The 12,317-nt window shown below is 44.4% G+C and overlaps 1 protein-coding gene and 1 pseudogene across 2 annotated transcripts in view; both read right to left on the bottom strand.

Moving 5' to 3' along the window:
• Nucleotides 1–12,317, bottom strand: part of SLC28A3 (solute carrier family 28 member 3) — a 57,263-nt gene that overhangs the window by 6,487 nt on the left and 38,459 nt on the right. For both annotated transcript variants that reach the window (XR_005881897.1, XM_040962863.1), the window contains exons 9-14: nucleotides 12,190–12,270; nucleotides 10,685–10,765; nucleotides 7,966–8,091; nucleotides 6,164–6,294; nucleotides 4,708–4,876; nucleotides 3,907–4,104 (exon numbers count right to left, since the gene is read on the bottom strand). Coding sequence is in view for 1 of the 2 variants with exons in the window: in XM_040962863.1 (XP_040818797.1) it covers nucleotides 3,907–4,104; nucleotides 4,708–4,876; nucleotides 6,164–6,294; nucleotides 7,966–8,091; nucleotides 10,685–10,765; nucleotides 12,190–12,270 (786 nt within the window). In the remaining variant the exon portion in view is untranslated. The remainder of the gene's footprint in view (nucleotides 1–3,906; nucleotides 4,105–4,707; nucleotides 4,877–6,163; nucleotides 6,295–7,965; nucleotides 8,092–10,684; nucleotides 10,766–12,189; nucleotides 12,271–12,317) is intronic.
• On the bottom strand, nucleotides 7,211–7,353 carry LOC121145196 (annotated as a pseudogene).

Genomic DNA, 12,317 nt, shown 5'->3' with positions numbered 1-12,317 from the left:
TTTGCAATAAAAATAAAACAAATCTTTTTAAAAAAATCTTTTCTTAAAAAAGAAATGATGGTTACTTTTTCTTTGTTTCTGGAAACTGTATGAAGGGGACATAGACATAATGACTTTGCCCAGACATATGCATATGATGGAACTGGATGTATCACCCTAGGCAAAGTAATGATCAACAGACTCTAACTCTCCTGGCTCATGAGCAAAGATAACCTGTGTGCAAGGATATGGTCATTGGACCATGACTCCTATCAGCAAAGACTTGCTAACAATAGCCACCAGCACTGGACTAGTTAAAATGAATCACGGCGTGCTAATGCAATAGAATACTATGACAGAGCACTGATACGGAAAGATATCGGCAGCGTGTTATTAAGCACAAGAAGCAAGGTTAAGAACGGTGTGTAATATGCTCCAGCCAGAAGAGCTGGGTGGGAGCAAAGTAAGGACTCACTTTTCCCTCTCACATCGTTTTGTAACTTGTGAATCTCATTTCACACTAAGTATCACACATCAGTAAATGAGCAAGCATTAAGAGTCAGTCCTCCACAGCTGCTCCACTTCCAATCTAGTTCCCTGTTAATGGCTGGAGAAAGCAGCAAAGGATGACCCAAATGTCTGGGCCCCTGCCACCCATGTGGGAGATCTAGATGACACTCCTGGTCCCAGGTTTTATCCTGACTCTGCCCTGGCCGTTCAGGCCATCTGGGGAGTGAACCAGTAGGTGGGATTTCTCTTTCTCTCTCTTCCTCTCTGTCTGTAACTTTGACTTTCATAAGTAAATCTTTAAAAGAAAAAAAGAAAAAAGTCATTTGGTCTTGTCTTGCCAAGCAACCAGAGGTGGGACTTGTTATTCAATAAATCTAGAGCAGGCTAATTTTTAAGCTGACGATGTTCCATGGCCCATGAAAGATGTTATAAATATCCTAGTGGTCCTTGGCAGGAGAAAGGTTCTGCACACTGTAGGAAGTTAGCAATCCAGCGGGCCATGCTGGGGTTTTGTCTCAGGAACCCACATGGTACTTGTGAATTTGTGAGGTGACACCTTTTCTAGGAAGCTGTTGAACATGCCCCACATCTCCTTAGTTGGCAAGCAAAAAAATGCTGAGCCATCCCTGTATGTTGAGTGGAGATCAGTGATTTGGAGTAACAAGATGCTTTTCCTGCTGTGGCTGAATAACAGTACAGGCCCCTGGGCCAATATTCCAAGTGGTGCCTGTGCACCTGGCCTTCAGCTGGGCTCACCCCCAAACTCAAATCAGCTCCACTGTCCTGTCTCTACCCTCCCACTAACCTTTTCACAAAACAGACTGGCTTTGCCAGAACCCCCAGCTTGCTCTGCTCATTAGCAAAGCTGTTTTCTGCTGGCACCTGGCAGTTGGGGCTCAAAAGAAACATTTCACTTAATTTAGCTTATTGTTTGCTTTTGGCAGGAAAACAAACTGGTCTTGGTGGCCTCTACGCAATGAAAATAATCAGGTAGGCATCACTGTAAGGTTAGTCTGAGAATGAACAAGTGGGAAGAGTCCCTTGGTATCAGATGTGCAGGTCAAGATGCCCCAAGCATGCAGCATGGACCAGAGCTCCAGGGAGGATGCTGTCATCTCTGTGTAGTTTGTGGGAGGAAGTCTGTGTGCCTGGTCTTCTGGAGGCTGGAAGCCGGTGGCCACAGTATTCAGGGCTCTCCATCTCAGATACAGCCATGGACAGCATCATGGCCTCCTCCCTTCCTCTAGAGCCAAGTATGTGGGGGCTAAACCAGTTCTAAATGGGTTACTGCAACTAGAAAGGGTTGGTGGCCAGAAATGTTCACCACTTGTTTCCCTATGAGTTGCTGTATGGGACATTTCCAATCCTCAGGGGGGATGATCGGATCACTCATGTGCAAACATGGCCTCATCCCATCAAAGGCATCCAGACAGGCACGAGCACCCATAGAGGGCTGTTGATTTAAGTCCTGACTTCATTGTGGAGTGTTTGTCTTACGGTCATCTCATCATAGACCCTGAATGTTTTCTTCCCCCAAATCCATTTGGAGAGCAGTGATGGTGTCTTACTTACTATCTTGAGGGTGCCTGGTCATTGTCTTGCAGTTATACAGTTTCTCAGTCATATAGGACCCTTCATGCATTGATTGATCAGTGTTATGGTCTCAGTTCTGCACACTTTACATAGATGCTTCAGTAGTTTAGGTAGAAACAGAATTAAAAGGTGTTTATTTTGGCGCAAAAAAATGTTGAAATCCATTTATAACAGAGGTCTTCAAAAAGTTGATGAATGGGCAGGCATTTAACGCAGCTACTAAGTTGCTAGTTAAAATGCCTGCCTCTATTGGATCGCTGGAGTTTGATACCTGGCTCCATCTATCTCCTAATGAAAGCTTCCTGCCAATAAAGACCCAGGGAGACAGCAGGTAATGGGGTCAAAGAGTTGTGCTTTTGCCACCTTTATGGGAGATGTGGGTTAAGATCTCAGCTATATCAGCTAATGGGGACTCTATCAATCTGCTCTTTTCCTCTCTGACTCTCAAATAATAAAGAAACACAATTTTAAAAAACGAATAGAAGGGATGGCCCCCTGACATAGTGGACTTGGCCACATCCTGCTGTACTGGCATCCCACATGGGCTCCAGTTTGTGTCCGGGCTGTACCACTTCTGATCCAGCTCCCTGCTTATGGCCTGGGAAGGCAAGGAGGGTGCTTCAAGTCCTTGGACCCCCATACCCCCGTGGGAGACCTGAAAGAAACTCATGGCTCTAGGCTTTGGTTTGGCTCTGGACGTTGTGGCCATTGGGAAGTTAAACAGTGGATGGTATGTATCTCTCAAATAAAAATAAATCTTTTTAAAAATAGCAGACACAAAAAAGTATTATAACAAGTGATGAGCTGATTTCATTGGTTTTGCACTAAAATGAACTTGTCTTTTTGAGCCAGTGTTGTGACATGGGGGGTAAGCCACCACATGTGACAATGGCATCCCATATAAGTGCAGGTTGAGTCCTGGCTGCTCCACTTTTTTTTTTTTTTTAAAGATTTATTTTTATTATTTTTTCATTGGAAAGGCGGATATACAGAGAGGAGAGACAGAGAGGAAGATCTTCCGTCCGATGATTCACTCCCCAAGTGAGCGCAACGGGCCGATACTATGCCGATCCGAAGCCAGGAGCCTCTTCTGGGTCTCCCACGCGGGTGCAGGTTCCCAAAGCTTTGGGCTGTCCTCGACTGCTTTCCCGGGCCACAGGCAGGGAGCTGGAAGGGAAGCGGGGCTGCCGGGATTAGAACCGGCGCCCATATGGGATCCCGGGCGTGCAAGGCGAGGACCTTTAACCACTTGCGCCACCGCGCCGGGCCCGGCTGCTCCACTTTAGTTCAGCTGGAAAGCAGTGGAAAATGGCCTGAGTATTTGGATCCCTGGCAATCAGATGGAATTCCCAGCTCCTGAGTTTAGTCTGTTTTGGCTCCATCCCTTGTGGCCAGTTGGGGAATGAACCAGTTGGATGGAAGAGCTCCCTCTTTGTCTCTCCTCTCTCTCTGCCTTCCAAACAAATAAATCTCAAAAATAAACAAGCATGGCTGTAGAAGGAATTTGATAAATATTCACTGATTTGATTTTACTCTAGGACCTTGTGACTGTGTCCACTGTGCTCCAAAGTAAATGGCCACAATGTAAAGATGAACTGTGTTTCACACACACACACACACACACACACACACACACACACACACACACACACAGCAATGCAGGCCAATTCAACACAGCTAAAAACTGCAAATTCTTGGCCATTATGAGTCTCATGGCTTTGTTCTCTGGCCCAGCATAGTTCCTGACACACAGAGACACAAGTAACTGTCAATGAACTAGCTATGTGATGAGAAATGCAATGACAAATGCAAAGGTTTACTCACCGACATATATTGCTGCACACCATTCACAAACTTGGGTCCTGCCTCTTTCCTCAAGTTGATCAGTCTGGAGAGGTGCTCATAGGCCACAAACTCGTTGAAGAAAGTCTTATAGCCTAAGAGTTTGGCAACCATGAAGCTGTCTTGCCAGTCTACTCCCATCATGAAGGAAAAAGGCATGAAGATGTAGGAGCAGATGAGCTACAAAGACCAGAAGTTGACACTTCATTTGCGGCAACAGCATCCGTAAGAGGAGTTAATGTCTTTCTCAGGAGACTGCATTAGTTCTCAGGGACAGGGATCAGCACGTGGAGAGCGGTCATTACCAAGCATGTCTGGCCCCTTTGTTCTCTCTCTGTGCCAGTGGGGCCGGTCCCTTTGGCCTTCCCACCACGCACAGAGCAGCTCCTCACCCTCACCAGCTGCAGCCACCCGATCTTGAACCTTCAGCCCTCAGAACCGTGAGCCACATAAACCTCTTTTCTTCACAAACAACCCAGCCTCAGGCTTTCTATGGCAGCCACAGACTAACATAAGGAGGTAAAGTGGGAGTGGGGTTGTTTGAAGTAGTCTGGATTCTAGGCACAAGATCAGGGGAGAATTGCCATCTGTTGGTGGAGGGTAGGGTGATAAGAAGCAGAGAAAGGGGCAAGGAAGAAGGGGGTGGGGGAAAATGACTGCAAAAGAAGCTTCTACAATGGGTTGAGTATGCTGGAGGAATTCAGGGAGGGCTGTTCACAAAGTGATGTTCAAGCAAAGATAAGCAGATTTGACATGGATGGCTGCAGCCCAATGGACCTGTACCTCAAAACTCAGCTGCGGGTAGTCGAACATGCTTCCAAGCCAGGACAGGGCTGAGTTCATGAAAGACAGCAGGGCCAGGAAGGCGATGAGATTCACGGTGATGTTGGCCACCAGAGAGATGGATGAGGATGCTCCCTGAGTTGCAGCCTCCAACAAATTCCTCGAATCACTTTGTCAGAAAATACCAATTCCAAAACTGTCAAATGTTGTCAGGGGATAGAAATCACAGGTGCAGTAACGACATAATCAAAGCTCATTTGGGGGAAGAGACGCTCAGCTCCACGTCTGGACGGTCAAAACCCTCACTCACTTCCATGCCATGGAATCATGATGGGCTGAATACATGTGTGAGTATGCACATGTTTGTTTTCATTTGAAATTATTTGCAATAAAAATTGGGAAATGATTTTTAAAATGGCAGATTTTAAAGAAAACATTTATTAAAAGTAGCTACCAGAGCAGAGAACATTCATGACGTACTCATTATGTAAAAATTAATGATTCAAAGAAGGCTGGCCTCACCATTGCCCCAGATCTGAAGAAATGAAATACCACATCACCCGTGGATTTCTGTGCTTTCCTCTGATGCTTTGCTCCTCTTGCCATCTCAGAGCTCCTTGCCTTCCTGAACTCGCCTGGGCATTCCTTTCCTTTACAATGTTGCTACATGTCTGTGCCCCTAAGTGCTTTCCTGGGTAAGTAGTTCGCTGACTATGTGGGTGGATGCATACTATGATGAAAGATCTATCCAAAGAGTTTTGGAGTTTGAACACCCAAATGCATATTAATGAGTTATCTTGGGGTGCGATCTGCCTAAACATGAAATCTATGTATATTTCATAGAGGGAGAAATGATCTTTAAAAAGGTCCTTCCAACCATTATGAAGAAACTATGTTCAGATTTTATATTGGGGGACCAAAGTGAACTTCTTTTAAAAAACACAGTAATTTATTTGAATGGCAAAGGGAAAGAGGGGAGAGAGAGAGACCATCCATTTACTGATTCACTTTCCAAGTATCTGAGCTAAGCTGAAGCCAGAAATCAGAAATTCCAGCCAGCTCTCCCTTCCGGATCACACAGTCCCAAGCACTCGGGCCATCATATGTTCTTTTCCCAGGCACGCTAACAGGGAGTAGGGTCAGAAGAGGAGCAGCCAGCACTGAAAACAGCACTGCCATATGGAATGGCAAAACACATACTGTGGGCTAAACCCTTTGAAAGCACAACACAGCCTCGAACCTTGGCCTTTATTTCATTTTCCATGCACTTTTTGAAATGCCCTTGAACTTACAGCAAAATCTGTTTACAGTGAACTGAAGGGTACATTTTGACATTCAAGTGTTCAACTTTCCTATCATAATTGTGTCGTCTGGATATCCCATTTTTGTTAGTTTGAATTTCGACTCCCCTGAGACACCTGTGACATCATTGATTAGGCGAATATGGCCCACTTACCCACTTTGCATTTGCATGGCATTCTTGAGGGTGACTTTAGATTTTTCTGTCTCAGGCCAAAAGAGTTTAGCGACAGCCAGCGATGCAGGTGCTGACATCACTGAGGCTGTCAGCAAATGGGCTGAGGGAATCTGCAGTTTCAGGAAGAAAGAAGATGAACAGGTTTTACATTACAGTTGCATTCAGAAGAATGGTTCAACAGCCTTAACATGGCAGAGATGTGACAGGAGCTGATGCTCAGTCAGAAAACCACACTTCCCTGTGGGTTTGGAAGAACAGCTCAGGTTCACTGCGGCAACCAATTGGAAGCCAGAGAAGACAGAGGAGTTTGCGCATCCTGGAGTAGAAGCACACAATCAAGACCTGACCTTTTTTTTTAAGGCAGCAGGAAATAAATTTTTATTTTAATTTCTCCATGACCTGACCCTTTCAGAAGAAAATAAATTCTTTCCAAGACAATTCCTCTGCGGTGACCTTCGGAATATGGAATGGGTCCTAAAGCCCCTGCTGCACATCGCTCACTCTGGTAGCGGATCCCTGGAGATGAGGTGGGAACTGGGGAAGGGACCCCTGACCCACAGATCCTACCAGATGGTGTCCTTACCTTCTGAAATTCCTCTGTCTTCATACCATGTCGATTTGTCAAGAGTCCCTTTAGCCTGTCAGCTACTTCTGTTTTTTTTTCTCAAAATCGATGGCTCCCTTACCACCCCATTCTGTTGCACTGTTTCTGGAATTTCCAGAATTCCAGAGTCAGTACCTCCCTGCTCCATTAGCACCTGGCACTAAGGTGGTATTTGAAGGTGGCATTTGAGTGTAGGGGGAGGGTCATGCATTTGGGAGTCACCAAACTGTCCACTCCCAAGGTGCCGTTGGTCCTTTTCTTCTCCCTTCTACCTAGCCAGTGATTTCTCCTAGGCTTGAGTGTCCTGATGGGAAAACCCAGTATGCAGAGTCATTCAATGAGGATTCTGTTGTGGGGTTTCTTCATTAAGAGTTTATATCCAGGTGTTGTATCCCATAAGCTCCCTGCCTGGGGCACATGTCCCAATTACCGCAACAATCTCCAGGCCTTCATCATTGGTCAATGGATTTCAAAATTGATTGTAAATTGGAATCTAGGGGCTTAAAAATATATTGACGGCAAAGTTATCACAGACTATAGAAATGATCCCTGAAAGTATAGTCTTGATGGCAAAGTTTCATTCCAGGAAAATCTGCATGAATGACCCAGGGGTAAGAGAACCTCTGTAGTAATTCCAATAGGCAATAGGTTTAACAAGTGCTGCTCGGGGCTAGGGACCAGAGAGTAGATAGTTTTAGCTTTACAGGCCACACCTACCCCATGACATGAAAGCTGCCACAGACAAAAAGAAGACAAGAAGCTGACTTCCAACAAAGTTTCATTTACAAACACAGGGGTGGTCTGGCTATGGCCCATGAGTCATAGCTTGCTGACCCCTGGGCTAAACTGCTCATACTCATACCAGTAATAGTTGTGTATATTTTTAAAAGAATATTTAAATTTTCAGCAAAAGCAGCCTCATAATATGACTTCATCTTGCTATGTTGGGCTCTAATTCATACTTAGGGGCCAGGGATAGGAAAGCCACCAAATTCCTTGATATCTCCTACATTCAGAAGCCACAATAGTGACCAACTTTTGTTATACAGTACAAAGGACTCTCCTGACCTCCTTTTTTCCCCACCAGCAAGGATAAAGAAAAAAAAAAAAAACAGAAACAAGAGCAAAGAAAGAAGAGACTGAATTTACCATATGTAAATTCCATAATCATTCTTACCCCGAAAGAGATGTACGCTCCTAAGACGCTTCCTGCAATTGTGGAGAAGCCAGCGGTCATGATGGCATGGAGTTCAGACTTGGTGACGTAGGGTAAATACGGGCGGACCAGCAGTGGAGACTCTGTCTGCAGTCAAAGAGTGAAAGACTGAGAGACTAACAGATCGAGTGTCTAAGATCTTCCATTTGTGGTTCATTCTCTGAAAATCTGTGATGGCTGCTACTAGTCCAAGCAGAAGCCATGAGCCTGGAGCTTCATCCAGTTCTCCCACATAGATGGCAGAGGCTTAAGCACTTGGAGTATCTTCTGCCGCCTTCCCAGGCATGTTAGGGACCTCAATCAAAAGCGAAACAGAAACTGGAACTGGCACTTGGATATGGAATGCCAGCATCACAAGCAGAGACTTAAGTGGCCGGTGGGCCACCACTCCTGCCCTTAATTGTACATAATCATAGGGTATAGGGTGCTTTTCAGTAAATGTATGCAATGTGCATTGATCAAATCAAGCTCACTGACATTTTTCTCTGCTGTCCCTTCTTTCTGATCTGAGGCTTCAAACTCCTCTCTTCTTTTTGTAAAGCAGTATTTTGAAGAGTGAACCCAAGATTAGGTCAGTCCCCATCATCCAGGAATCAGAAACTCTGGGGTTGAGGGCATAAATCTATTTTGTAACCCAGGCTTTTCAAGTGACTGTGATGCATGCTGAAGTCTGAGACAAAACTCTATCGATACCTGGGTCATGTGAGCTTGAGGTCAATGTGTGTATATGGATTGTAAAATTTGTGAGAGCAGTCACATGAGGTTTTCTCCTAGCCCCAGATTGAACTCTCTGATGACTGTTCCAATGGCTCACCTTGCAACTGCTCAGTGGCCTTGTGGACTGGGGGATCCTAAGCCACTGTGACTTCCCATCTTACACCTTCATCTTGACAGAGCCCAAATCCATTTCTAGGTAACTCGGGGAATAAGAGACACAGTATTTACAAAGGTAGATCACAGGAATAACTAGGACAGGCACCCACAGGCACCTTTGTCATGGGGAAGGTGAGACCTCTCTCTGGTAGGTGGGAAGGAACCAGATGTGGGGTAGCGATAAAGCCTTGGGGCTCATTAAAGGAAGACAGGCAGCATATGGCGTGGGGCACTCCATCCATAATAGCTGTACTTTTAGCATATTAAGTATCAAATTGAGCAGCACAGAAGCATGTGTACAATTTTACAATTTTCTCCTCATTATTTCTAATTGTTCTATAAGATTGAATGTATTTAGCCTCAATTTATAGACTAAATAGGGACCCAGTACATGGGGCCTCTTATTCACAGCTAGGAGCAATCAGCTCAAGACGGTGCCCTAATTAGTTCTGAGATTTTATGGCTATAATTATAATAATTTCAACTCCTCGGGAAGAAGTATGGGCCACTTTCTCCCTCTCACTCCAAGAACTGTGCTGCAAGCTCCCAGGCCCAGCTCACCACCAGCAAGGACTAGCTGCCTGCAAGAGTTGTCAGTCTGGGACTTGGGACCATCTGAGTGACTTGATCTTTTACTTCAGATTCAATTTCCTTGGGCAGTGGTGCTGGTTAAGCTTTCACACACCATTCATTAGTGTGAAATTCTATTCTATCCAAGCTATACAATTCATGCTCTGAGCAGCTCATGACCACTTTGGGCTTACACATCCCTTAGGCAGGTTGCTATTCTGAGGGCTATCCCTTAACACCATGTATCTTTGTTTCAGTGGACATCAGGCAACAGAGCGTGTGTGATGGACCAAATGGGAAAATTGTGGCCTAAATGTTTATCTTTCATGTGATGAAAAACCAACCAACCAACCAACCAAACAAACAAAAACACCGTTTCGGGTGCTTGTCTTCAGGATCAGCAAAGACAATTGTGGCTGTTCAGAGAAGTTGAGAAGGAGCTTGAGTTGTGACGTCACTGCTCAGGTGCTGGTGGAAAGCCTTCCTCAGTCTCGGTCATTGCCACAGGCATCATTGTACAGATGCAATGTGGCCTGTTATCCCTTCAGATTTCAGATATCAAAATGTATTTAAGTGGAAGGGCTACTAGCTTTTGAAGAGTTGACAGAGACCTAAGTAATTTAGTAGATTCAGAAAAGAATTGCTGAGAATACACATATGAAGCCCTGGGCATAGCAAGATGACTCTATTGGTTAATTCACCTTGCAAACACCAAGATCCTAAATGGGTGCTTGTTCATATCCTCGCTGCTCCACTTCTCATCCAGATCCCATTTCACTGCTTGGGAAGGCAGTGTAGAATGGCAAAAAGCCTTGGGACACTGCACCTGAGTGGGAGACTTGGAAGAAGCTCCTGGCTCTGGATCAGCTTAGCTTAGCTCTGGCTGTTGTGGATTTGGGGAGTGAACCAGTGAATGGAAGATCTTTTTCTTTTCTCTCTGTAAATCTACCTTTCCAATAAAAATAAATCTTTTTTTAAAAAGAAGTTCTATTATTTAGTAAAGCAACTCAAAACTTCCTCTCTAGAAACTTCCAAGAACTCAGTTCCATGCTAGTATCATCCTTAGAAGGGATTTCTTTCTGGAATTTGATGATTACCAAAATCTGAATTGCCTTATCTGTCACCTTTCTCTCTCCACTAAAAGGAACAAAAATGTCACCATATATTCTCCTTCTGCTGATGAGAAATAGGCCATCCATTTCAACAAGTGGTTTTGGTATGTAACATTCCAACTTACTTGTCCAACAAATATATTGCCGGAAGCAACCACAGATTCAATAGGAGATGATCCTATGGTAACCAGCATTACCCATCCAATCTAAAAGGAAGAAAGGGGCGAAGTTAGTGAAGAGCTGTTCAAATGTAAAGAAGTTAAAAAATTGCTAAACTGGAATAAAATGTTGAGGCCTTCAACGGTTGTTGATAGACTAGCCATGGAGCTAAATGAAAACATAGTCTATTCAGCATGTAGTGTTACAGGTGGATTCTCCTGTGGCGTGATGAATCCGAGGCATTGTGCATTGTGGGTGGCTGTACAGTACACATATGGATTTCTTCAAATACCACAGGTCTTTGAATGCTTCATGGAAAAGGGAGTTTATGCATAAACTAAGTGTACATTTAAATAAAAATTTTTTGCACTACATAAGTTTATCTTCAAATTCTTTCTGTTCATGGGCTTTGCAAAGTATTCTTCATACTTTTAGAATATGAGTCCTAATGAAAATGGCAGGCTTTATTAGACTATTTCAAGCCCTTGACCTAGGTAGTGCATTTAATCCAAATGATAACTCCTTGAGAAAGATCCTGTAACCATATCCATTTCATAGAAGAGAGAACCAAGCTCCAAGCGGTCCAGTTGCCCTGTGGCAGGATATGTCACTGAGATATGGCCTTTTTCCTTAATTTAGATGAATATGGGTTTTAGTCCCACTTGACGCATTGACATTTCTGTTGGAGATTGTGGTTTCCACACTAAGATGGGGACTTCCTGTAGCATTCTCTTTCCTTTTGCTTAGATGTAAGTACAGAGACACTGAATACTTGTACTGAAAGAAATCTCTGGGCCCTGGAGCAGCTCTCCCTGGAATTCTGAATTCTGCTTCTCTTTCTCAATGCTATTCACTCACTCTCTCTGCAGCTACATTTGATTTCTTGGTAGAGATTAAAGGAGCATTGTGGCTAACTCTGAATGCATTCTTTCTCCCCTGTGCACTTCAAGTATCCTACAAATGTCCTCGTCTTCAGATCTAACATACAGGTGCTAAGCCTTGCAGTTTTTAGTGGGGGTAAGATGAACCTTTCAGCATTTTACACTTTTCAAAAATATTTCTGTGCTTCTACTCATGTCTCTGAAGTGGAAAGCAGCTTCTCCTACTCCAGTTTCTCCAGCAACAATCAAGAGCAAAGTAACATTCTGATACTTAGTATAAGACACAAGGCAGACAACCAGGAGGAATGGAGAATACTACTCTCTCTTAGTTGGTATCTGGCCTCAATTTCTGGGTTAAAGAAACAACTTTTGGGCTTTCATGAAGACTTCCACCGAACTCTAAATCAAAGTCTATGGGAAAGTCTGGAGACGAAAATGCCTTCACTGGGCAAGGTAGGATTTGGGGTTGCCTGTCATAACTTGAGTGATGGAGGTAGATCTTGGTAGGAAGAGAAGCTGAGAAGCACCTGAGTCAGTAGCAGTTATTGTGCCAGACCTCCCTGGCACCCAGCACCTCCCAGTCCCAGTACCTTTCTGATGATCCACTGCATCAGACCCAGATAGTACAACATGGACATCACGGTGCTAAAGAAAACCACGATTGGCAGAACCTGGGGATGAAAGGAGCAAGGCATGGCCGCGGATCAGTGTCGGTCCC

The sequence above is a fragment of the Ochotona curzoniae genome, unplaced genomic scaffold (assembly GCF_017591425.1).
Source record: "Ochotona curzoniae isolate NIBS_2020 unplaced genomic scaffold, NIBS_Ocur_1.0 scaffold_3208, whole genome shotgun sequence".
Taxonomy (NCBI): Eukaryota; Metazoa; Chordata; class Mammalia; order Lagomorpha; family Ochotonidae; genus Ochotona; species Ochotona curzoniae.
This window is presented reverse-complemented; position numbering and strand designations above follow the sequence as displayed.